Source organism: Diospyros lotus, chromosome 4, assembly GCF_014633365.1.
Source record: "Diospyros lotus cultivar Yz01 chromosome 4, ASM1463336v1, whole genome shotgun sequence".
Taxonomy (NCBI): domain Eukaryota; kingdom Viridiplantae; phylum Streptophyta; class Magnoliopsida; order Ericales; family Ebenaceae; genus Diospyros; species Diospyros lotus.
Window position 1 is genome coordinate 43,298,083 of NC_068341.1, and position 27,556 is coordinate 43,325,638.

Below are 27,556 nucleotides of genomic sequence, written 5' to 3' on the forward strand. Positions count from 1 at the left end.
TGGTGAAAGTATGCTAGACCAGGAAAATTTAAATGAGATCAGATGGGCATTGTCGCACCCCCCTCTAAGGGTTGTGTAGCTGGCCATGAACTCTAAGTTGAGACTTAAAGTTCACGAAGCCGAAAAACCCATCCATATTATTACCAAAGAAAATAACAAATCTTCATAATTGAAATAACTAAAATGATAGTCCACTAAAATCCTCAAGATTTACATAATGGAATTTACAAAAAATAACTGAAAATTAAACTAATATGAAGTTCTTGTTTAGCCCCACTAATTATGTTCACCTGAAAAATATGTTAGGGAGAGTGGTGAGCTTAAAGCCTAACGAATGTTACTCTATATAATAGATTAATATCCAAAATAGAGATTTCATACATATACAATAAAAATAAATTTCGGTTCAAAGATTCACCAATATTTCTTGTGCAACAAGTATATCCAATACAATCACATCATTTTACATGGTGTAGCTAACAATTTTCCAGATGAAGAAATCACCAGTTAATCAAGGAACCACAAAATTCAATAATCAATTCAAACCCCAATATATATCTCAATGGGCAATATAGGCCTGGATCTAATCAATGTACAAGGGGACCTAGTAATCTCCCTAGGATTACCAAGTACCTGGTGGAGTGTAACCAGAATAATCAGTTCATCTCCTCCCAATGAGAAACTAAAATTCCTATGGCACTGTATATATAACCGAATTTCAGTTGCCAGAGTAAACCCCTGGACTTATCCAATGGTTTCAAAATAATTTATAACCACGTGTAAACACCATCAATATTTTCAAAACACTTTTTACGAGTCCCATGATGCAGAACCCAACCCAAAGAAACAAGAGTCATCCCAATTACTCAACCAATATTAATATTCAAAGTTATTCATGAAAGTTTGTTCTTCAATATTTTACTAAAGGATTATTTATAGACAACTAGTAGATAAAAACCTATTCTAAGTAGGATTCCTTGATATAATCTAATTAGATTATAAAGGTAATCCTAATCTAATTAGGATTATATGAAATAAAAGAAATTAAAAGAAACTAGGAAACAAATTAAAATAAAGAAACTAATCAAATAATATTTTTTTTTTTTTACTTTTATGCCTAAAATATAGTTTCTCAAAATGTTTGGCTCTACAATCTTCATCATCCGTTCTCAATTTGTTTACAAATCAATAGTTCAAGCATATATACCAAGTAAGAGATTGAGAACATATATTTGTCAAAATCATTTTTCAACATGCATGGGAATGATTTTCACAGCATACCACTGTAAGAATAACCACTTGCCTGACCCCTTTGTAGAGAAAATCCACAATATAATCCACAGTTATTGAGCTACCTTGCTACTCGCTGATTCCCTTAGCTTGAATTTTTATGATTTGATCCCCTAAGCTTGTATTTATAAGCTTCTTAGGGTTAATCCAATTCCTCATTTGATTTTGGATTCACTTTCCCCCTTTATTTCTAATTCTCAAATGAATAATATAATCGTTATCAAATCCTAATCAGATAACTCGTAGGTCTTTCTTCTAATTTATTCTCAAAATTTACAACTTAATCCTAATACCTCTTCAACAAGGAGTTTGTCTCCAATTCTGAATGCGAAATCCTTGTTCAACAAGGAATTGATTTGTTTCCCAATTCTTTAATTGTAGCGACCCCACTCCCGGAGACCTCATAGACGAGGAATTCAGGAAGGAGTGCTAAAAGAAGGGAAAACTGAAATAAGAACTCTACTAAGGACATACAACTCCATAATAATACACATCAGAATTTCACAACCATTTTTCCTCCATATATTATCTTTAACATTCAAAAGGAAATACATGACTTTATTTACAACACACTAGGCCTTAAACAAAGAGTACAGTTGGCCTAGGTCACAAAAGATTAGCTAGCCTCTCCAAAAAGACAAGATGACACCTCAAGGTCTTTTGTTCTGGTGAGGTCTGTACACTGCTACCTCGGCAATCGAACCCTTCACAGGTCATCCCTGTTCTTACCCTTGCCGGTACCTGGCTGGAATGGTGAGAAGCAAGTATGAGCCACAAGGCCCAGTAAGTATATATAGAAGAAAAGATAACATAGTTGGAAGCTAACTTACTCAAGAATTAAATCTTGTTCAATTCAAGTCATGCTCAATGCATCATGCCATACCATGAATCATAATATCAAATCAACGATACAAATGCAGGAATGCACACATATGGTCCTTGGGACCCACATAAGGCACACATCCAATGGCACCCGAGGTCTTGTATACAAACTTGTAGTTGTCATGAACTGGCTAGCATATCAAATCATGAGTTAAGGCTCTCATGTTAAGTCCACCAACTCCGTAACCACCACAACCCCCACAACACCATAGCAGAAACATGAGCCGAAGCTCTCAATATAAACTTGAGCTGATGCTCGTATAATATCATGGTCACGAAAGCCGTGCTTCCCTTTTCCACAACTCAAACACTCATATCCTCACCATGCAGTGCAACACATAAGAAATGCAATGGCTCTTGCAGCATAAACGTGATGGCAAGGCCCCCATAAAACCAAGCATCAGGCTATGCTACGCTCACGTAGTAATTCACACATGCGAAATGCTTTACATGCATATGCTCGCCTATCTTACACGAGTCAACACTCATAGGCCAACTGTGTCATGCCAATAATCACGCTCCCAGTAAATACTGTTGAGAATCCCACATCGCCTCCACAAGGGAGACCTGGGCTATATATAAGGAGGAGGATCCCTCCACCTGTTAAGCTAGTTTTTCAGGTTGGAGTTCTACCTCTAACTTCTCACATGATATCAGAGCTAACCCTTGGCTGTCGTGGTCATGGACCAGTACCCTGCCTGATCACTTGGGCATATATTAGTTATTGGAGAAGCTTTGGCGTGGGGGGAGTGTTGAGAATCCCACATCGCCTCCACAAGGAAGACCTGGGCTATATATAAGGAGGAGGATCCCTCCACCTGCTAAGCTAGCTTTTCAGGTTGGAGTTCTATCTCTAACTTCTCACAAATACAAAACATGACCCCCAATGAATGCAACCCATGACCCAACATCACAACATATATGTGTCATAGCATGTAAAACATATCAAATGAAAACATGTCCATTAAATGCCTTTCATTTTACATCTTTGAATGGCCCCAGTATTAATCTGATGATAAGCCTGAACATGCATAGTCATTCCCAAAAACTACTATCCAAGAAGTGTATTCAAGAGAAGAATATTTAGAAAACAACTTGTCTTTTATAAAAGAACATAGACATAATTGGTCGACAGTTTCAAGATTTTAGGCTAATCGGTCGACAGCTCCTTGGCATTTGTTTATTGATAGAATGCGATGACACCTGAGAATTCACACAAAAATGCAAGTTTCTCCAAAAGTGCTTGCATGATCTACACCCTAACAAGAATCACACCATTCCCAAAGGATTATAAGGTAGAACAAACCCTATTTTAAGTTCCAAAGCACTTCAACAAGAAAAAAACAAAGATCAAGAGAGATTTACAAACCTTTCTACATAGATACTTTTCAAGAACTCCTCTTAAAAAATAGGAGGTTTTGGTGATTAAACCACAAAGAAACTTTGCTTTAAGAGTCAAGGAGTTCAAAGAAAGAATAGATCTTGCCTCTTAAAAGGAAAAGAGGAAGGACTTGCATATAAAACAAAAGGGAGAGATCTTGCATGTAATGAAAGAAACAAGAGGATCTTGCATCTATAATCACAAAAGAAGATGAACTTGCCTCTTACACAAAAAGAAGAGGAAGTAGAACTTTCCTTATTAAGCTTTAACCTTGATCCAAGCTTGAGAAAAGCTCCAACAAGACTCCAATCTTCACCAACCTAGAAGAAACCACCCAAGAGAAGGAAGAAGGTGATGGAAAATCAGCTTCTTCGCCCCAAAATCCCTTCTTGAAGCACCAACAACCAAAAGAGAAAGAGAGATGAAGAAAAGGAAAAGAGAAGAGAACTCATCGCCTCTCGGCCCTCTCCCTTCTTTTACAAGCTTCCATCGACTTCTCACCCTCATCCCTCTTGAATTTATAAGCCAAATGGTATAGAAAATCGTGCCCAGCTGCAATCGGTCGACAATCTTGAAGACATTTGTCGACTACCAGAAGCCAGCCTTCCCAATCTATCGAAAGACCTGCTTCCAATCTGTCGACAGTTTCCTTCTTCCCTCAGCAATCTGTCGACAGATCACTCCATCTGTCGATAGATTCCTCCATTTTCCTTGCAATTTGTGGACAAATCACTCCCATTTGTTAACAGACAAAATCCTTTCCACATATCTGTCGATAGCCTACACTCCATCTGATGAGGGAAAATGTCCTCAGGTTCATAATTACTCCAATACCCTGGGAATACAACCAATAGCAACAATGACACGTGCTCGCTAGGGAGCTGCTCCACTGACGTCATCCTGCTTAAGCCCAGAAATGACACGTGGCAGATACGTCTCAACACCGACTAACTTGTTGCTCAGCGAAGATTCTCCGGATTCCTCGACATCAATCATTGCTCGAAGGATCATGGAGATAGGGACTATCCCAAACCCTTCGGAAACGATTACCATATCCATATCGTTAAGTTCATGGCTCCTCAAGGGACGGGAGGGGGATTTGGGCAATTTGAAAAGGGATCCTTATCTTGGCAAGAGGATAAAAAGAAGGGAAAAGGGACAAGTAAAGAATCCACTCTCTTTTTTTTCCTAAGTTCTTTACTGTATACTGAGAATTGGAGATAAACCGGTGAACTAACTTGATCGTCGGAGTGATCACGGGGGAGAAAGTCCCCGACTTCATCTCTTTGCAGGTACCTGATCCGAGGTAGAAGAAGGCGATCGGCCACCGCATCATCACCATTTGTCGATCGACCAACCCCAATTTCCTCCAACATAGCAACCTACCTCCCAACACCTCTAACTTGGATCCCTCAATATTCAACATCCTTGCTTCCTCCTTTGCCCTCGATTACTCCACATCCCACTCTTTTATAATCCCCTTTTTCTTGGCTTTTCTATATTTCTTCCCACCTCAACTTAGAACTTCCAACATCAAGCTTAGCTACTTAGATCCTAAAACTCATGTGATCCTTCTCCTAGCCCCCAATTAGCTAGCAAGTTGCAATTAAATCAACGTAGAAACATTGTATGTATTTCCCTCCATTATTCTCTTTTTCGAAAAATCGGGTCATTACATTAAAATCTTGATCCTTAAAAAAATTCTCTTCCAATAATATATATATATATATGTATATATATTGAGAGAAGTTAGAGGTAGAACTCCAATATGAAAAGTTAGTTTAACAGGTGGAGGGATCCTTCTCTTTATATATATCCCAAGTCTCCCTTGTAGAGGCGATGTGAGATTCTTAACACTCCCCCCCCCCTCCGAAGCTTCTCTAGTAACTGATACATGCCCAGGTGATCGGCCGGGTACTGGTCTATGACCATGATAGCCATGGGTTAGCTTTGATACCATGTGAGAAGTTAGAGGTAGAACTCCAATATGAAAAGTTAACTTAACAGGTGGAGGGATCTTCCTCTTTATATATAGCTCAGGTCTCCCTTGTGGAGGTGATGTGGGATTATCAACATATATGTATCATTTTGATTTATCACAATTTATCCTAGACTAAATTTTTTAAATTCAAATCCTCAATTTAGAATTCCAATCCCATCTGAATCCCTCCACAACTATGATAATCCCTCTTATCTCAATCTCCATTCAGAATCTAAACAAAATTCCCAATCTCTTTGAAAATTATCCTAATCAGCAATGACTTTAAAAATCCTACTTCCTCTTTGATTTTGTTTTTTTTTTTTTTTTTTTTCAAAAATTTGGGTGTTACAGTAGTCATTTGGATTTTTCTACCAGTAAGCACATGATTATTTGACAAAAATGCAGAAGATAATTTGAATATTATTTGCTGTTCAAATAAGCTCTCCTGGGAGGTGGCTGAAATTTGTGTAAAAGCTGATAAAAATGTCACGTTTTTCTTATGTTTAATTATATGGCATCGACATATTGATTGGAGTGTAATTTGATGACTCTTGGAGTTTTTTTTTTTTTTTTTTTCATTAAAACAAGAAAACAGAATTCTGGAATATTGTTACCTTGTCTCACAAAGAAAAAAAAGAAAAGAAAACCTTTCAATAACCACCTCTATTAATTTTCTTTTAGTCTGTCTAAGCATATTCGTGCTGGCCTTGTAGCATATTCATCTGTTTTTGGCTATTCTATCTTCTCATAAGAATTACTTGCCGCTGTTCTTCTCTTCATGTACTTAATTCCATGTATTTCTTTCATTAAACAATCTCAACATACAATTGTGGTGCTTCTTCTCTTTCTTTTGGCAGAGACTGCATGAGGAGAATGAGAAACTGTTTGACAGATTGACAGAGGAAGCAAAATTAGATGGATTGCCCCAGGTTCTTTTTATTTCTTTCCTGGCCTGGAAGAATTTGTTATTATATTCTCATAACATAGATGCTCTGTATTCCAGATATTCATGACAATTTTAAATATTTTCTTCGTGTTGGTTTATTGTTTCATTGATTGCAATGAACAAGAATAATATGAAATAGAACACCTTAATAAGCAAATGTTATACATGAGAAAAGAAAATACGATAAGACAGCAAATATCCATAAATATGACTAGTTTTGTTATATAATTTACTCTCTGAACCCACGTCTGTTTAAACAGTATGTGGAAATGTAGTTATTGGGAATTTTGAAAACTTATTATAATCACTTGATCTTCTCTGATACAAAAAATGAAGTTACTACCCTTATTTGGTATATTATTTTCTTGGTTATTGAATGGGAATTGTTTCTGTTTGTGCTTCTTCCTTTTATTTTTTCCATTTGGCTGTAGATCTTTACCTCAATCCAATGCTATACCATATTTTTCAGGTGTCTAGCCCATTGCCAAAAGAAACAGTTAATGTTCAGTCTCAGAACCTTGGGAGGTAAAGTTGTCCGTCTTTGGAATCCTAGTTATTTTTTCCATATCATGTGTTAATTTTAACTCCTTTTTATTTTTAACAAAATAAATCTTGTCAGGAGTAATGGCAATAGTAAAGGATGCCCTGCAGCTCCCTCAGCTTTGGCCACAAATAATACTGAAGGGGCCATTACTTTGGTTAAATTAGGTAGTGAGAATGTCAAGACGACCCCAGCAGGAGAATATTTAACTGCCGCCTTGAATGACTTTGATTTTGAGCAATATGACAGTCTTGCTGCCATTTCTGATGGAGCAAACAAGCTTCTAATGCTGGTATGCTTGCTACCAATTTCATTGTACAGCCTGGAATGGAAGCACATCTAAAATACATCAAGAAAATGCCAATTGGTAGTCACTGTCTTACTGTCTTTGTTGTGTCTGGACTCTGAGTTAACTGGGAAAGCCTAAAGCCTTTTCCTCAGCTATGGTGGCTGAAATTCTTTCAAATATATAATTGGAGGCTTTTCTTCTTGTTTATTTTCTAGTAGCTTTAGGTTCTTTTGACAAGAAGGGATAACTCTGTGTAGTTGCAATATGTTAAAAAGCTTGAAACTTTTTGAGCAGGTAGTAGCATAACATGGTATCAGAGCACTAGTTTTAGGAGATTGTGGTTAAAGTCTTGTTATGTTCACCTGCCCCCCCTTTGTTTATTGTGCACTCAAATATCTTCTATCATTACACCTGCGTTCTACATGCAAGTTGCTTGCAAGTGTTGAAAAGCTTGATATATATTGTTGATTCATTTCTAAGGCATTGTTGAGTTTTCTACCTTCAGCATGGTGGAGATTTTATTACTGCAGATATTAAAAGGAACAAATGCTAAGGGAAAAAGATTAATCACGCTAGTATTTTGCTTGTCATGAAGACTAGTCTTTCTTTAATTTTATTTTTAATTGTTTATTTTGTTGCACTGATTGTGGTCTAGGGGAACCTTACAGACACTCCATTGCATAATATTATGATAACAACAGGAATGTTTTGAATGATCATATAATACTTCCTGCAACTTCTAATCCAACTGAAATAGCTAACAATGAGTAGTACATTACTGCAACTTGCAGGTTTTAGCGGCAGTAATTAAAGCAGGTGCTTCAAGAGAGCATGAAATACTTGCTGAAATAAAAGATGCTTTATTCTCTTTCATCCAAAGAATGGAGCCAAGAAGAGTAATGGACACCATACTTGTTTCCCGTGTAAAGCTATTATATGTAAGATCTTTGCTTGCCAGATCACCGGAACTGCAATCAATCAAGGTAGTGAAACTTTACCATTTTTATCTATTATTGCTAATATGACCTACTGCACTTTTACTTTTCTGAGGTTAGCTGTTATTCTTCTTCTGTGGTAGGTATCTACTGTGGATAGCTTTCTGGAGAAGGCTAACACAGTACACAGCAGAAGCTCCAGTAGGGGTAGCAGCCCTGGAAGATCTCCTGTGCATGTTGATCCCAGCAGAATCTCCCTGTTTGATGATCACATTCAAGGTTTTATAGTAAATCTAAAGCCAGAAAAGAAGTCTAAGTTGTCTTCAGTTGTGTTGAAGATCCGTGGAATTGATGAGGTGGGTTTTGCATAAATCTAGTTCTCTCTCTCTTTCTTGTATATAATTAGTTCAGATTCTGCATTATTAGGAAATAAATATTATTACAAAGTCTATATATATTATAGAGAACTCTTTTTTCAATGCTTTGGAATCTAGGATTCTTAAAATATTGAAGGACCAATAAATATAGATCTATATTATTTTTATTTCATAACTGATTTTTAACTTGTACTTTTGACATTTCAAGGTGGTTCTAATTTGTTTAACTGATGGACATGTACTTCATGTGATGGATATGAGCCCCATAGTGTCCAATAAAAATAAATAAATAAATGTTAACTGGATATGTTTGTATGAGTGCCCAACATGCATTTGGAAATGTCCAACTACTGTCTAACATGAATGTCCCACAAGATACTTCACGTCTTCACCTCTGTAGGAGTGTTCATGCTTGGGAAATAGCTGTAGTAAATAGGTCTTGTGGTGCATCTTTTTGTTGCCGTCCACATAAACTTGCTTCTGTAAGGCTATAACTGATGGTTTCATTTTGTCTCCTCAATTTCTGGATACTATGAGTAACATATTTGTATTTTGTAAACACTTCATACTTGCAACATCCAGGATACATGGAGACAACATGTAACTGGTGGAAAGCTTAGGGAAATAACTGAAGAAGCCAAAAGTTTTTCAGTTGGAAACAAGTCCCTTGCTGCTCTGTTTGTTCATACTCCAGCTGGTGAGCTGCAGCGTCAAATCAGATCTTGGCTAGCAGAGAGCTTTGAGTTTCTTTCTATCACAAGAGGAGACACTGTTGAGGGAACAACTGATCAGTTGGAGCTTCTTTCAACTGCAATAATGGATGGTTGGATGGCTGGACTTAGTGTTGCAATGCCTCCTAGGACTGATGCCCTTGGCCAACTTTTGTCTGAGTATTCAAAGCGAGTCTATGTTTCTCAATTGCAATATTTGAAGGTATCTTCTTGACATTGATTGTATTCCTATTCTTTCTGTGATGGAATGTTAAATCTTTGTTACCATACCTATTTTTTATTGGTCAGCCCACACGAGATCATATAGGCATTGCTATGTTGTGCTTGCTTTTTATCTTTTGCTTTTCTTTTTATCTTGCCATTCATTTGGTTCATTTCAATATTTTTTCATGCTTAATTATGACTATAACATTTCCAAGAAGGTAGCTTTTGAGAGGTCAATTTATTTGTATGTTTGAACTGCTAATGGTTTTGGGTGGTGGAGTATGCTTCATGCTTTACAGTGAAGTTTTGGCTGGGTTTTGTTGTTTTCATATGCTCCTATATGAAGGGTTCTTGGATATTCCCTTATTGGCTGGGGATAACAAGGTTTCTGTGAGGAGTGCTAAGATGGTTGCTGCGAGGATTGCTTTTTTATTTGCCTGGGAGGTGCTGTTTGGTCCAGGTAATTTATCGAGCATTTCCAGCTCTGGAAGATTTGACCTGATGACAACTTTTTATGGTTGCTCGAAGATCATCCTACAACTAGATAAGGGGAAGATAAAATGGGTATGCTGCAAATTATGAGATGGGCCTTTTTCTGTTAGCTAATTTTATGGTTCCCTTGGTGGCAAGGAGAGGTCAACTTTTTCTGGGAATGTTGTGTGGAGCTCTAGTGTTCTTCTGAAGGTGTCCTTTGTTTGGTCTATTTCTTTGTTTTCCATTCTCTCACATCTTGTGACAGGTGAAATGTGGGCTGGGCTATTAGGTGTGAGCTTCTGATTTATGTATAGGAAAAGCAAGAAATTGGTATTATGTTGACCTATGGTTTGTTGGATGTGTAGTCTAATTATTTAACTTGATGGTTTACCGCCAGTTTCAATGATAGATTTTTGTTTTCTTTATATTTGAGTTGCCTAAGGCATGTTTAGAATTTTCTTGGATGATTTTATGTTCTCTGGTGCATTTGGGCTGAAAGAAAAAAAAAAGAAAGAGTTTGATTGCATTGGAAAGCTTGATTTGTTGTTTGAACAGAAATTTCGTCATTTTCTTCTTGTTTCTTTGTTTTTACTGGTTGAGAGAGGAGACTCTTTAGGCCGTTTTTCTTTTTTTCATTTCTTAAATAATTTTTTTTTTTTTGAGATAGTTAGTTCCTTATTGTTTATTTTCTTTTGAATTTGGTTTGCCCCTTTAGTGGCAATTCCCTTTTGTTTATATTCATATTTGTCAGAAAAGAAATTGTAGTTCAACTTCCCTGATGTCTCTACTGTTCACATGGGCCAGCTTTTGTTACTTCCCTGATGTCTCTACGGTTCACATGGGCCAGCTTTTGTTCTCTCTCTCTCTCTCTCTCTTTCTTTTTCCGTATGTTTCTTACGTTTAAAATTTAACTATTCTTTCTTTAAAGTCCAGACTCTTTATTGTGCTGGTTAGAACACTCTTGACTGGATAACCTAGCTGAGAAAATGTTCTTGGTTCTTCGTTTATATTTTTAAATGGAAATTTTTTTTATGCATAACTTTGTGAGAGTTGGTGAAATGCAGTTTTACATAGTGCATGAACCTTGCAGTCTGGTCTATACTTTTTATTTCACTCCAATGGGATTGTTTTCTGCTGTAATCTCTAGTGAGCTGTCTGTTGGTTGTCCATTCTGCAATTTATATTAATATTTCTGTTTTTCTGTCTTTTTCATCTTTTTTCTTGTGTTTCTTTTATGTTTTGTTTTTATTTATATACTGTTTTCAATTTGCCGCCTTCAACCAACTTTGGATGATTGGTAAGTTGTTAGTTCTGATTGTGATTTCTACTGTTTGAACTCCTGTTCATGTTCCAAATGTCTAAAATGGTTTCCAGGATATTGCTGGTACTTTGGCAGCTGAAGAGGCAGAGAATTCAGCACAAGTAGCTAAACTTCGTTCAGCCCTTGAGTCCGTTGATCACAAGAGAAGGAAGGTAGTCATTTTGTTTAAGAAACTATCTTCTCTGTGCTGTTTTGAAATCCCTGTCCCCCATAGTATTACCAAGTTCGCTTTCAACCAAGTTCGTATGCCAAATCCTGAAGAAAACTGTTTATATCAGAACCATAAACATCACCACGACATGAGAATCCACAAAAGTATTTTAATTCACAAAATTCACAGCAACTGTAGAGAATAAAATATTAGAGACAGTAAAACAGGAAAGCCACTGGAGCCATTATGGCCATGTAAACTTAATCTTTGATGTAGGACATTTCAATGATCTTTGATTATGATTAGCTAGAAGTATTGTATATTAGGATTGAAGAATGGTTAATCCAAAAAGATCGAAGAATGGTTAGTCCTAATATACATTACTAATCTAAGCATACTTCCATCTTTTAGAAGACTAATCTCTAATCTAAACATACTATAAACCAGTTCTAGCTAATTGTAATCCAATATCCTTGACATGTCCTACATCAAAGATTAAGTTCACATGGCCATACTGTCTCCAGTGGCTTCCCTGTTTCACTGTCCCTAATCTTTTATTCTCTATGGTCACTGGGAATTTTGTTAATAAATTACTTTCATGGATTCTCATGGTGATATTTATTGTAGTGACAATGTTCTTGCATATTGAGGATTTCCTTCAATCCTGAACTATTAGCTTAACCTACTGTAATGCATATCTAGGGGAAAAGGAAAATTGACCAACTATGAAATTATTTCCGTTGATTTACTTTTATGGATATCAGATACTGCACCAAATGAGAAGTGATGTGGCGCTACTAACATTAGAAGATGGTGGTTCACCTGTTCAGAATCTGTCTGCTGCAGCCGAGGATGCCCGCCTGGCATCTTTAATTTCCCTTGATGCCATATTGAAGCAAGTCAAGGTTTTCGAGTTTGCATGGCTTGTACTTATGCTATTAATGTCTGGGTTACTGCAGAAGATGAAGGTACTAACACGAGAACATGAACAATTCATACAGGATGTAATGAGCCAGTCCTCCGTGCCGGGGAAAAGTAAGAAAGCATTGCTTGCATCTCTTGATGAACTTGCTGAACGCATGCCTTCCCTGCTTGACATTGATCATCCATGCGCCCAAAGGCACATTGCCAATGCTCGACGTATGATAGAGGCATGTAGACCATTCTAGCTTTACCACATCTTCTATATATTTCCCTTTTTCCATTTCTATAACTATAAGCCGAGTACAATAAATTTTGCAACATGCTGCAAGTTCGTGTGGTAGCATCTGTTTTCTCTTGAAACCTTAAGTTTGTCTTGAAACTGTCCAAATATAGGGTCATTTCATATGCTCCATATGCTTACTCCAAGGGACATGAAGCTGTCTGAGATTTTTAGCTGCATATAGGCTTTAATCTAAATTTGCTTTTGACCTTTTGTCCCATACGATCATGTTCTCTCATCAACTGTTGCAGTCACTTCCTGAGGATGACGATCATTATTTTCAAGAGACATCATATGCTCCTGCGCAATCTGCAGTTCTGGGATCCGGTGCCGAAACCGACGTGGCACAGTGGAACGTGCTGCAGTTCAACATGGCCTCTAACACGCCGCCTTTCATCATTAAATGTGGAGCAAACTCGAAGTCGGAGCTCGTCATCAAAGCTGATGCCCATATGCAAGAACCTGAAGGGGGTGAGATTGTGAGAGTTGCTCCCAGACCCACCGATTTGGAGAACATGGGCTTGGAGGAGATGAAACAGCTCTTCTCTCAGCAGCTTCCAGAGGCCCTAAGCTTGCTTGCCCTTGCTAGAACAGCAGATGGAACCCGAGTTCGATACTCACGGCTGTACCAGACTCTTGCCATGAAAGTTCCAGCACTGAGGGACCACGAGCTTTAGAATTCCCTTCCAGGAAATGTTTGTGTTCTTGTTAATTGTACTGCTTGGAGGCTGTTGTGAGGCTTTTTATGCTTTCTTTACATTTGTTATTGCTGTTTCCGGGGAACTTCTTTATATATATGTTCGAGCTTACGTTCATTTTAATGCATCCTATTGAGCTGGCATGCAAAGCAACAGGAAGTATAAAAATCTATCCGTGAATGGTGGCAACTAGGGCGAGTAAAATTTTGATTTAATTGAAATAATTGATTTAAATTGACTGAAATTATCAATTTGGTTCAATTTAAACTAATAAGTGTCGGTTTGGTTTTTAAGTTTGATAGTTTTGGTTATTTCAGTTTGATTCAATTAAAAATTAAAATAATTGGACAGATCGAAATGTTATTTTTACTTAAGTTAGATATATTTTTTAATTGAGTAATATTTTTAAATTAAAATTTACTCCTAAAGGTTAATTGAGTAAAAATTATTCTTAATTAAGTAATATTTGTTTTAACTGAGTAATATTTATTTTTGTTTGAGCAATAAATCTTTTTAATTTAATAATATTTTTGGATTGAAGTTTGCTTACAGGTTAATCGAGTAAAAGTTATTTTTAAATAAATAATATTCATTTTATTTGAGTAATATTTACTTTTATTCAAGTAATAAATTTTTTTAATCAACTAATATTTTTGAATTAAAATTTGCTCAAAGGCTAACTAATTAAAAGTTATTTTTAATTAAGTAATATTTTTTTTACTCGATTAACATTTATTTTTACTCAAGTAACACTTTATTTTTTTTTCTAAGTTGGTTCAATTTTTTTCATATTTGTTTAATCTTTGATTTGTTTGGTTTTTGTATTAGCTCAATCTATTCTGTTCGATTTTTTACATAAGTTCAATCATTTCAATTTTAGCATTTACCAAACCGATCAAATGCTCAACCCTATTGGTATTTACAAAATTATAGGTATTTTTTAAAGAATTAATAATATTTTTTGGTAAATTGTTCACTATTCTTAAAAATTATAAAAATTATAATAATTTTTGTTTATATTCAATTGGGCTGAATTAGTGATTTGATTAAATGTCTAATATTTGAAAAATTCTATAATGTGATCGGGCCATAAATTAAAAAAATGTCAAATTTATATTTTTATTCTTATATTTTTACATTTTTTTGTGTGACCATTTAAACTTTGATGTATAAAAAAAATAATTAAATTAATTCATTTCACTTTATTTTTTTTACACATTAAAATATATAGATTAAATTGACTCGAAAATGCAAGTGAATGGTGTAATCGACACAACAAAAAATTTGAGTTGTCACATGAAAAAATATCAAAGTATGAAAATTAAATTGACTATAAAATATAAGTCCAATAGTATAATTGAAATAACAAAAAATTTCAATAATTACGTGAGAAAAAGTAAAAGTTCAAAAGTAAAAAAGTGAAAGTTCGAGTTTGGCTAGTCTTTAAATTTTGTGTTTTATTTTAAATTGATTATTATTCGTTACTATAATTATTAAACTTTGCTCTTTTTCTGTTACCAAATATAACGTGATGTATATTAATATAAATTCTATAATTACTTAACACTAAAATTAACCTAAATTGTTGATAAAAAATTAATCTAAATTCTATAATTAAATAATTTAGGGTTTATATTAATGGATTATTAATCAACTTTCATCAATAGAATTTGACCCAAAAATCAAAAAAGAGATTAGATTTTAGCAAAAATCAAAGCTTATAAAGTATAAAATTCATGAACTAAAAGTGTAATTTATCCTAATAGACAGAAATATTTTTTATTTATTAAAGATAATATGATATGTGTCATAAAATCTATCTTTCTTTAAAGTTACCCCTATTTGGAATCAATGAATTTCATAAAATGTAAAGATCTCCCTCAGAGATTCCACTATCAAAGGAATTCAAGAGGAAATTAAGTAAATAAATTCTTTTTTAAAAAAATAGAAAAATAAAAATAAATATTATTATCACAAATTCACTTAATACAAATATTAGAGCTTATTTAACTATAATTCTCAAAAGGTTCAATTCAATGTAACAAAATGTGACAATTTTGCTCATGCACCCAAAATACTCCTTAAAAATCTCTTTGGTCAAGATTGCTCCGTATACAAGTCTTCCAATGAGAATCAAGCTCCACTAGATTTACTCTCAACTTTGGTTTTTCCTTTACTTGAAATGATGTAAAAATAAATATAATTTTAAAATAGATAAAAATTAATAGGAATTGAAGCAAGTGACGAAATTAGTTAACTACATTAAACTCATCCATGCTATACTTTACAACATCATATAATAATAGGCTAAAGTCAAACTTAGCCCCTCCAGCTTTTCGAATTTAATCATTTTGCCCCCTGAAATTGAGAAGGGGCCTATTTGCCCTCTTAATTTTTCATTTAAAGCCTATTAAACACTTTAAAATTCAAAATTACTTATGGACTGCACGTATGTGACACGTGTATTTATTTAATATTAAATTTTATATTAATATGATATATATCACTGTGTATGTTTGTATTAATATAAATTTTTAATAAATAATTATGTATAATTTATTAATATTTAATAATAAAAATTTATCATTTAGACATCAACATATATATTTATATTGTATTAATATAAAATTTTAATAAATAAAAATATATAATTTATTAATAGATAAAATTTTATTCGACATCAATATATTTGCATTGTATCAATAATAAAATAATAATTTATAATTTATTAAAATATATCATATTAATATAAAATTTAATATTAAATAAATGTATGTGTCACATACTTGGAGTTCAGATGTGATTTTGAATTTTGAAGTGTTTAATAGGCTTTAAATGGAAAGTTGAGAGGACTGATAGGCCCCTTCTTAAATTCAAAGAGCAAAATGATTATAATGAGAAAGCCAAAGAAGCTAAGTATGACTTTAACCTATAATAATATATACATGCATGCATGCACACATATGGCACATTGACACTTAAGGCTTAAAAATACGTGCCTGACTTGTGTACCTACAAATATAATCATTAAATTGTGGACCATACTCTTTTCACGCACTAATTTTTATTAGGCAAGCATAGTGAGCCGAAGCTCCCACACATTGATTTTTATCAAATGAGCATAATGAGCTAAAACTTCATCGAGTCAATTTTTCATCTACTAAGCTTGTGGGTATACTCCATGAATATTGTCTGTCGTGCGCATTGATCATCATGTAAAACTTAAGCAATTTTAAAGCATCTATATTAAAAAATGATCATACATTTTTAAATGTTTTATGAGCCATTATGTCATCCAATTCACATGTTTGATTATTTTGTTGATTAGATATAAAATAAATCTTTTAAACATGTTTAAGGTTATCTCCTCATTACTCCCTACCATGACACTTTTTGATATCACTAGGTTCAATTTGGGTAGCTTTTAAACCAAAATAAGTACTTTTATCTGTGTGAATAATTTTTATAACAACGAGAAAGGTAATCTAGAGTTACTGGAACCCAAGTGTCTTCTAATGATATTAATGAACTAAATATTCAATAATACATGTGATTGCACTCTCACCCTGCAATTAAAACACAATAAAAACAAATCATAATAAAACTTTTATATTTTTTTTTTATTTTGGTGAGAGGTTTATACTCGCCAGTGTACGAGTGCAGTTGTAGTCCAAATTTAAATTTATATTTTTTGGATGAGTCCAGGTCGTCCACTGAGAGATTTATTTATGGCAAAAGAAAAAGAATGTCACACACACGCACACGCATTTGGACAAATTGACAACAAGATTTTTTATGGTTTTTTTTTAGACAACAGATTCTAGAAAATAAAGTAAGGCAGAAATTGAAATAAACATTAAACGTAAAAATATGAATTTGGATAGTGCTTGAGTTAAGACAATTTCAGTACCAACCCGTTGATTCCCAAATTTTAGCATAAAAGATTAGCAACATTAATTTAATTTCAGATATGAGGGTTTGTTATTAAATGCAATTAGAGATGATGATAGTTCTAGGTTAAGCAATCCCCATACATGATATGCAGGATTCTAATTTAAGCAACCACTGTAACATCCCGTTCGAGCGATAGGAAGGACCGGAACAACTTACCCTGATGGGCCTACACGAACTTCCCAGGGGGTCACCCATCCCTGGATTACCCCAGGTCAAGCACGCTTAACTTGGGAGTTCTTTGCCAACATTCAGCCCAAAAGGTATCCAGCTGGTGTTGTTTCCTTTCTTATACTATCCTCGATATATTCTAACTTCTCTGGGCTCTCGGGGTATTACATTCTCCCCCCTTAAGCACATGACGTCCTCGTCATGCGACCTTACAACTGGTCCCAGACCTTCTCCCCTTGGGGGCTGCCATCCTAGAAGCCTGCCAAAAGCCGCTCCTTGTACAGGCCCTCAAGCCCCGGCGCCACTCCCCGCCCTCATCGGACCGCCTTCGCCAAGGGTCGGCTCTGATACCATTTGTAACATCCCGTTCGAGCGATAGGAAGGACCGGAACAACTTACCCTGATGGGCCTACACGAACTTCCCAGGGGGTCACCCATCCCTGGATTACCCCAGGTCAAGCACGCTTAACTTGGGAGTTCTTTGCCAACATTCAGCCCAAAAGGTATCCAGCTGGTGTTGTTTCCTTTCTTATACTATCCTCGATATATTCTAACTTCTCTGGGCTCTCGGGGTATTACAACCACCATAAATCCAATTGCAATTAATACACAAAACAACTAAATTAATCATCCGGGTTTGGGTATGATAGCGTATGAAATTTAAATTAATGTTACTCATTTAAAGTGCAGCTTTCTTTGGGAATCATTGGCGTTGGACACTGTCCTTGCCTTAACCCAAGATTAGATTTAGCTACTCATCTCCATTTATAAATTAATTGACAAGAATTTAAATGACGTAATTTAAATAACAGAATTTAAATGACATGAATTAAAATAGTAAAAACTAATCGGCCATTTAGGCGGTGGATAATTAAAAGACAAGAATTAAAATTACAGAAATTTAAAGGCATAAACTAACCGGCCATTTAGGCGGTGAATAATTAAAAGACAATAAATGACATAAGAATTTAAAAGAAGAAAAAAAAGAAGTAAGATTATAAGAGAAAGTACTAAAGAAAATGAGAAAGAACAAGAACAATTCTCAAAGAGAGAATTATAAGGAAACAACTAAACTTTTATTTAAGAATAATAATCACACTTACAAATGCAATCAAGTGAGCTATTTATAGGCCACAAGATGCAATACAAACCACACAATTTCAATTATTCAATTAGACATAATTATATCTAATGGGCACTCACACACTTAAAATTAAATGGATTTTAGCTATAATACACACCTAATATTAAATGGATTTTAGCTAAAATACATACCTAATAAAGCACTTATAAAGTTAAATGGATTTTAGCTAAAACACACACATAATAAAGGTCTCACAAAAAAAAATAAAAATAGATTTCTATAAATTGGTTTTTAATCTTCATTAGGATTAAAAATAATCCTTGGGCCTTCTCAAAATAATATCTTCCATGGGTTGCTCAAATTGGGCCTTAATTCTTCATGGGCTTGAATTCTTCATGGACTTTAATTTTTCATGGGCTTAATTTTTTCATGGGCTTGATTTCTTCATGAGCTTGAATTCTTCATGGACTTGAAGTCTTCATGGCTACAAAAAAAAATAATTTAATGTTATTAATAAATTATATTATATATATATTAGATTATATTATATATATTACATGCATGTATATAATTATGTATATGTATTATATATAATTTTATATATTATTATTATTTACTTTAGAACTTCATTTCATTCATCTTTCAATTTAAACTTGCATATAACTATAAAATATATATTAATATCTAATTTAAGCCATTTTTATGATCAAAAGAAGGGTATAATTATAACAAAATTTTTACAAAATTAACCACTAATCAACATGTATTATGAAGTTATAATACTATTTAGACAGAATATCTTGTATTAAATATGATTCATCAAGGATCAAGTAATTAGAGAAGCATGGATCATCGAAAGATAGAATTTACTATAACGAAGAACATCATTCATTTAAAAATATAGAGTGAATCAAAATTCTAGTTAGGCTTTTTGATAATATTCATCAAGTATTCAAATTGAATATAACCCTAAAGAATTATACTCCAAAGACAACAATAAAGACAAATTATCTAAAAATAATAATTTCAAAAAAATCTAAAATAAAAAAAATTAAAATAGAAAAGAGGTTTAGAAACTTTATCTTAAATATTTTTTCCTTTTGATGATTTCTTTCAAGGTAGTGGTAAGGTGATTGAAATTAACTCAAGAGACGCAGAACGTATGAAATTGAGAAAAATCATGTTATATGTACATTATTTTTGTACATTTTGAGCTACATAAGGGATATTATGACTAAAATATCTCATGTCTCTCCATGCACCTCACGAGCCTCTATGCGGCTCATGAGGGATATTTTTATCATTGATATACCTTTATGTAGTTTAAGGTATATACAAAGGTGTATCAATAATATTATTCAATAATATTATTCAATTGAAAAAAAGGAGAGACGGACGCCAAAGGCTCACACTGCTCCTTTTTTTTCTTTTATTAATTAAAATATATTAATATATATATATATTAAATTGGCAGAGAGAGAAAGAGAAGGAGACGGCTCCTATACACATCTGCCACCTGCTTTCATTTTTTTTTATATAACATATATATATTATTTTATATTAAATATATATATATATATATATATACACACGAGACGGGGGGCAATGGGCTCCCACCCTTTTTATTTTATATAATATATATTATATTATATATACACATATAGGATGAGAGGCAACTTCACGTGCTTCCCATCTTTTCTACTTTATATAAAAAATATATATATTTATTTTATTATTATTTTACTCCACTTTTTTTACATATAAAAATATGTGAGTTAAATTGACTTGAAAGTATAGTTCCAGATATGTAATCGAAACAACGAAAATTTTAAATTACCACATAAAAAAGGGGATAAAATGTTAGTATTGTGTGCTATGACACTAGATTTGAATGATATTTAGTGGGTATGTATCCATTGTATCTTTGTATAAATCTATAAAAGACAAGTTTTTCTTCATTCATATTTTTTTCAATCAATTATATGAATGAGTTCTTAAATCTTCTATGTGAGAATCTTAATCTCAAGGTGTTGAGACTGTGTGACAGAATTATCTGGTAACATGACTTCTTAAATTATTCATAGTCCTTAGATTCTTTAGATGTAAACTCTAATTAATCAAGTATGGACTAGTATAGGAGTTACTACCTCGTTCAGTATAAGGATACTGATGAAAGGATGGTGTGTCACGCGCCTTATGACATGGGATGTTGCTAGTAGACTTGTGGGTGGTCATTGGGGAACAATCAGCCAAATATGACGCCAATAACTGACTACATGGTATGGTAGATAATGGTCGAGTCATCAGAATGCGATGGTGTATTGATCCTTAAACTTGAATTGGCACAGTCGTTTTGTGTATTAATGTGCAGTATTTGCTAATGAGTCAAATCATCCAATTATGAAGTGTGAATGTTCATCTATATGGTTTCATATTGTTGACGCATGGAGACAGGTGTTGGGAATATGATTCGTTGCTCTCGTCATTTATTGATAGGATGAACGTCTTGTGTGATTTATTATTGATGTGACAAGACAATTCTTGACCAGGGGCAGATTGAAAGTCAGGAAAAATATTTTCTAAGGTGTCATATAGTCATATTAATGAGGTCTGACACATAGTTACTGAGTTTATAAGTTTGTTATTCCACAACTCTCGTTCCGTCGAGACGTTAAGTGATGGAAAAATTATAGTATACAGTAATTGTTAACTGTAATAGGTTCACTTGAAGTGAGATTTCATTGCCACTTATATTGTCCTGAACTGTTGTTAGGCCTTATTCAGAAACTCTGGAAACATCATTGGGATTTGGAGAAGTTCTGGTGATGGGTCAAGGGTTGACCAATACAAAAAAAATTTCGGTGTTATCTAATTGCTAATGGGTAGTGAATCTAGAAAGTCACACACCATATAATGTTGCGTTTGATATTAATATCGTGTGTCCAAAATGTTTATGAAAATAATTGGTCAAATGTTGACCTTGGCCATATTTGCAAATAGTGAAAGAATTAATAATTATTGATTATATAGTAGAATCAATAATTATTGATTACATAGTAAAATTAATAATTATTAATTGTATAGTAATTACAATTACATAGTAAAAGGGCGGCGAACGTGAGAAGAATTTAAAATTGGAAAGGGATAAATTATTTAAAAAAGGAGAGAGAGTTTCTGATTGCTCTCTCTTTCTCCTTTCTTTCTACGCGTGCTTTCTTCTTCTTCTTCTTTCTTAGAAAATTCTGCTATTGCCATAAATTATACATGTGAATGTCATGTATATAATTTTGAGACGTGGGTATTGGTGATACGCGAACCCTTTATGTTGACTTATTAGGTATAGACCGATTAGGACCACCGTATATTAAGGTGAACTTTGTCTCAATACAGAAATTGATTTTGTATTTCATCTTTTCATCGGACAGTATGTATGAACTTATTTGTATTCAATTGTTGAATGTGCATGCTGCTTAAATATTTAAGTTATGTATGACGTGTATATTATATTTCGTTGCGTGTATTTGATATATAATAAAAATTTTATTTTTACATGTACTGTCGTACATACGATTCCCATCATAAAGTACATGGGTAAAATTAACTCAAAAATCAAGTTCAGGGGTATAATCAAAATAATGAAAAATTTGAGTGATCACACGTAAAAAAATATGATAAATTATATGAAATTCTCTTACATTTAGGGTCATGTGCAACTTGCCCACATTCTTTTAATTGTATCAAAAGGCCCCATGACACTTTCTAAATATTGTAATTAACCACCATTCATTATTATTATACAAAATTTTGTGTAATCTATTAGTTGATCAATACATAATTCTATATTTCGTTAATATATAGAATTCTAAAATTCTATATATAGAATTTTGTATTTTGTATGTAGGTTATTGCACATAATTTTGTATAATAATAATATATGGTGGCTGATTGTAATATTTAAAAAATATAATAGTCTTTTGATACAATAAAATATATAAGGGATAATTTATATATGACCCTAAGTGTAAGAGATTTTATATAATTTATCTTAAAAAATATAAAAATATAAAGACAAAAATAAGAATCGAATCACGCACATTTATTGTAAATATATATATAAAGGTAAGAGTAAAATGAGATTTCTACCACATTAAAGTGTGATTTTGAGTTTAATTTTTGAATCAAAAATCATCTCTTCAATTTCAAAGCCTCTCCCTCAGTCTCAAAGCCCTATCCTTCACCTTCAAAGAACAGGTTCTCTCTCTAGAAAATGGATGGGTATGGGCATGCTGGCCGACCCGGATCCAGACCCGACACAGCATGCTTGATCAGAACATCAGAGCACTACCTCCGGAAACGGATACTAGACGGTTGCCGGAGCTTCGCGCTCCAAGCTCAAGAGTCCGACCCGGGCAACACCGCTGCCGCCCAGATTCTCGCCGTCGCCGACGTCCTCAAGGCCTCCGAAACCCGCTTTAACGGCGACCGACCCGACTGGTACGCCGTATTGGGAGTGACGCGATACTCCGACGACCGTCGGCTCATTGGGACCCGGTTCCGAAGCCTCGCCTCGCTCCTGAACCCCAACAAAAACAAGTTCGCTTCCGCCGGCGAGGCTTTCGGGCTCGTCCGCGACGCCTGGACGGTGCTGTCGAGCCCATCAGGGAAGACCCAGTTCGACAACGAGCTACGAATGGTCGAAGGTCGGACCAAAATCGAGGGGCAACATTGCGGGTCGGGCGATGGAGCCACGTTCTGGACAGTGTGCCCGTACTGTTACTACGTGTACGAGTATTCGAAGGTCTACCAAGAACATTGCTTACGGTGCCAGAACCGGAGCTGTGGCCGGGGCTTCCACGCCACCCCAATTCCATCTCCGCCGCCACCGGCGGTGGCCGGTAACGGCCAGTACTGGTGTCTGGGGTTTAGCCCAGTTGCGTTTGCCAGTCAAGAACAGGGCAAAGGGTTTTCATCTTGGTCGCCTTTTGGTAAGATTAGAACTAGATTAAACTTCAATCAGTACAATTTTGATTTTAACACTTGATTATACCCCTATAATCCATAGGATTAGGTCCATTAAACACGCAATTCTCTCTATAAATTGCTCTGAACGACAACTTTATAACCCATTCTACGCCATACAAAAGATTTGTTTTTTAGAGTCTCGCGTTTCTTCTAACAGGCACGGTGTTTCGGGAGACGGAAGAGAAGGGTGCTTCTAACGGAGACCGTTCTTGCCCAACTCCGGATCCCTCAACTGTTGTTGTAAATGCTACTGATCAAACGGAGGAGGGTAATCTTCCTAAGCCGGCGCGGAAGAGGATGAAAACGACGGCCGCGAGGAATTCGAGGAAGATAATGGGCAGAGGGACCAGAGTTAAGAGAGATGAGACCGTTTCTGGGCATTCTCAAGGACAGAGCTAGAAAAGAAACGCAGCTGATCCATCCATCCATCTATATATATATATATATATAATTTTGGCATCTTTGGATTGGTTTTTGGTAATGAACTTCCAGTCTTTTTGTTCATCTGGTTTGACAGCTTCAAGCACTTGATGTTATGAGTGATGGCAACTGAAATTTTGCTGTTTCTTCAGTTGCCCAGTGGTTGAATAGCAATCCCCATGTGGGTAATCAGTAACGCAGTTATAACTTTGAATGGTATTCCATCTGTTCTTTTGTTTATTTCTTCAATCTGATGGATTAATCAAAATTTCTATGGCCCAAAGCAATTAGCTCTCTCTCGCTCTCTGTTTTAAGTTTTTAAGTGAGATTAGTGCTTAATTATTCAACAATAATGATCGTGTTCTAAGAATAGAGGAAAATGGCAAAAAAATGAGACATGCTTCTTTGTGTTTTCTTTCGTCGGATGATCGCCTTATACGGTTCTTGATATTCGTGTCTTTGATTATATCAGTGGAGATAAATCGTAAGTTAGACTTTTGGCTCTTATGCAGGGAAAGGATCGAATTCACAATCCACCGAATTGATACCTATATATTACTCATCCGAACGCTCAACTTATACCCTGAAGACAATTTGTGCTTTCTTTCTTCGGATCACGTTCCCTTGTGAACTTCCCGCACTACCAGTTCCAATGGATGGTGCAGGAGGTAAATCAGGATACTTGATGGTCTTCGATTTCGATCTCGAGTGCAATACGCAAATATGACAATATGGGCACCAAGCAAAGTCACCAGAACCATCAAGTTATACCCTTGGGGCTTGTGTTTTCTTTCTTTATTGTGTTGGAGTTCGTGTTTTCTTTCTTTATTCAACACAATGTAGGAATAGAGATGTTTGGAGATTTAGATTTAAAAAAAAACTTATATATTAATAGGGCTCTTTTCATCTAATCTATTGTATTTTTCTCTTTATAAATAAATAAGAAAAAAAATGGTATATAAAATATGACTCTATTTTTGTACCTTCACAAAAGTTAAAAAAAGTTTTAGGCACTAAAAATATTCTTTTTACTTTTTTCTTGAATCGCCTTGTCACTCTGTTGACAAAAGTGAGATTGGGAGATAAATTTACAAGTTTTTATATCAGTAGTTTTAAAGAGTATCACAAGATGTTTGTCTTGAAAGATAAGTTTCATGTTTTGAAAAAAAAAAAAAAGGATAAGTTGTTGAAGTATGTCTTAATTTTTATATTTGAGTTTGTTATTAAAATTTGATTTCGCTAAGTAATTCAGAAAAAAAATTCAAGCTTGATTCATATGAATTGAGTTCGAGCCTAAAAATTATCTTACGAGTCAAGTCAATGAAACTCAAACTCGATTTGATTGCAACTCTAATAACCATCACGTAGTTAGTTGCTCTTCTAACTACCTATAGATGTTGAATTTTCATAATCTGTAGAGTCAAGGTTGAGCTCTATTTTGGTGTTTCTAGTCATTGCCATATGACCTTGTTGCTTTTGTTTTGTTCCTTAGCCTTTGGGTTGGTATTCCCAAGATCTCTTTCCTCTAGCTAATTGTCTGGCTCTACAATGTTTTTGAAAATATTATTTATAGGTTAAAAAAGAAAGAAGGAAGACAGTGTATAAATATAATCCTTGTAAAATAAAGAGTTTTGTATGCTAAGTACATCTTTTCAATTAAAAATAATGCCATCTTCAGAGTAACCATATAGATGTATTTCTTATAATATAATAGCTAATTTGGTATTTATACTATTATATAAAGTTGAGGGCATTTTGGTGTTATGAAATCATATTAATAAAATAATTTCTCAGAATACTTTTTATATTTTTTGTATAAAGAAATAAAGATAAAATTTAATCACTAAAATTTAATTTCTTTTTTTTTTTTTGTAAATAAGAATCTTGTTACAAAAAAACTAAAAAGCGTTTATAGCTTAAAACTAGAGTATGTCCCCAGCCTCACAATGAAAAAGAAAAAATAATAAGACTAATGTAACAAATAAATAATAATTCTATGAACAAAAGAAAGAATAAAAATTATATACAATTATATATAAGGGCCAGAGAAAGTTTTCAAAAAATATCCATCGAAATGGGAATTTCTTAAACATTTAAAGGCTTTTGATTCGAATGTCGACATTTATAATAAAAATACTTGATTACTCACCTAAAAATACATAGAATGTCTATTAAAAACGATAAAAATAAGTAATAAATAAAAAAAAATATTAAATATTAGGACTATTACATACAATATCTAATATACCTTTATACAGGAATGTTATGTTGCCCACTGACGGATAACATAATATTTGCCCGCCAGTGAAGGGGGCGTTGGCCCCATGTGCATGGGCCCACGCCCCCCTCATTGGCGGGCAAACGTTAAGTTGTCTGCCAGTGGGCAACATAGTATTTCTATACCTTTATATTAATTTTAGCAATAATGCAATAAGACCACTAAGACTACTAATTCTAACTAAGAACTAAATATCATTATTCTAAATGAAATTCTACTCTTTTAATGTAAAGATGATGGACATTACCATAAATAATGGAACAACAATGTGCACACAAATCCTTTCTCTTTTAAGTGATTATAAAATAGAAACATTTGCCACTAAAAGATCCTGGAGCAGGTGTTTTTTGACCTTCAAATAAATTAATAAAGATTATGGGAATTTGTTGCCATAATGAAAGCTCTTAGATATATTCTTAATTTGAAAATATTATTTAAACATTTAATTGTAATATTTTTGTGTATTAATATTTTTAATGCCGAGTGCCATAAAAAATATCATAACTGAGTGTACAAATAACATTTTCGTTCTTAATTTGCATCTCAATCCCATTTTTGGAATTGCATTAGATAGTAGTGTGCAAAATTTGGTTTGGACTGAAGATTTAAACCAGTCCAAGATTGAATGTTCTCGGTCTCGTTTTAGGTCTAGCTCTAGATGTTGGTTTTTTTTTTTTTTTTTTTTATTTTGATGTTATGAAACTAAGTCAATAAAATGAACCCTCAAAATATTCTTTATATTTTTTTATTTTAAAAAATAAAGACAAAAATTAATCACCAAGATTTAATCTCATGACTTTGCTAATTTAACGTACTTAATTTGATCATTTTGCTAACTTTAACCTTCATTTAAATTTTGTATTAAAAATATAAAAGTAGATCATAACTACATATTGGTACCTAATATATTTTAATTTAAAATATTTTATTTTTTTATTTATGGACCATACTGGCCCAATCTTGACTCTCGACTCACGGCCCAATCTCAGCCCTCAGCCCACAGCTCGATCCTGGCCTTGCACCAGTCTGCAACAGCATCATAGCCGCTGCATGCTAGATACTCCCGTGCCAAGTTCTTCTACAGGGCCAGACATCCTTACAGAATGAGGGTTAAAAGATTAAAATGCTCTCACCCATATTGTATTGGAAAAAGTGCAATATAATATGGGTGATGACATTTTAGTCTTTTAACCCCTATTCTGTAATCCTATCTGTCAACCTGTCT

General features: G+C 34.1%; 2 protein-coding genes across 2 annotated transcripts in view; both read left to right on the top strand.

Moving 5' to 3' along the window:
* Positions 1–13,558, top strand: part of LOC127800091 (kinesin-like protein KIN-14B) — a 36,108-nt gene extending 22,550 nt beyond the window's left edge. Inside the window, exons 14-23 of the mRNA XM_052334514.1 lie at positions 6,392–6,463; positions 6,950–7,005; positions 7,100–7,313; positions 8,102–8,293; positions 8,389–8,601; positions 9,205–9,555; positions 11,406–11,504; positions 12,268–12,408; positions 12,505–12,654; positions 12,959–13,558. Of these exons, the coding sequence (XP_052190474.1) occupies positions 6,392–6,463; positions 6,950–7,005; positions 7,100–7,313; positions 8,102–8,293; positions 8,389–8,601; positions 9,205–9,555; positions 11,406–11,504; positions 12,268–12,408; positions 12,505–12,654; positions 12,959–13,384 (1,914 nt within the window). The 3' untranslated portion in view covers positions 13,385–13,558. The remainder of the gene's footprint in view (positions 1–6,391; positions 6,464–6,949; positions 7,006–7,099; positions 7,314–8,101; positions 8,294–8,388; positions 8,602–9,204; positions 9,556–11,405; positions 11,505–12,267; positions 12,409–12,504; positions 12,655–12,958) is intronic.
* Positions 13,559–22,829: 9,271 nt separating this feature from the next.
* On the top strand, positions 22,830–24,325 carry LOC127800092 (uncharacterized). Its single transcript, XM_052334515.1, has 2 exons — positions 22,830–23,596; positions 23,791–24,325. The coding sequence occupies exons 1-2, from the start codon at positions 22,879–22,881 to the stop codon at positions 24,030–24,032; spliced, it is 960 nt and encodes a 319-aa protein (XP_052190475.1). The 5' UTR covers positions 22,830–22,878; the 3' UTR covers positions 24,033–24,325.
* Positions 24,326–27,556: the final 3,231 nt, after the last annotated feature.

Excerpts from the sequence above, each read along its gene's own strand:
- LOC127800092 (XM_052334515.1), top strand. The coding sequence starts at position 22,879 with ATGGATGGGTATGGGCATGCTGGCCGACCCGGATCCAGACCCGACACA. Across the intron at positions 23,597-23,790 it reads TTCATCTTGGTCGCCTTTTG|GCACGGTGTTTCGGGAGACG; the intron begins GTAAGATTAGAA and ends TTCTTCTAACAG.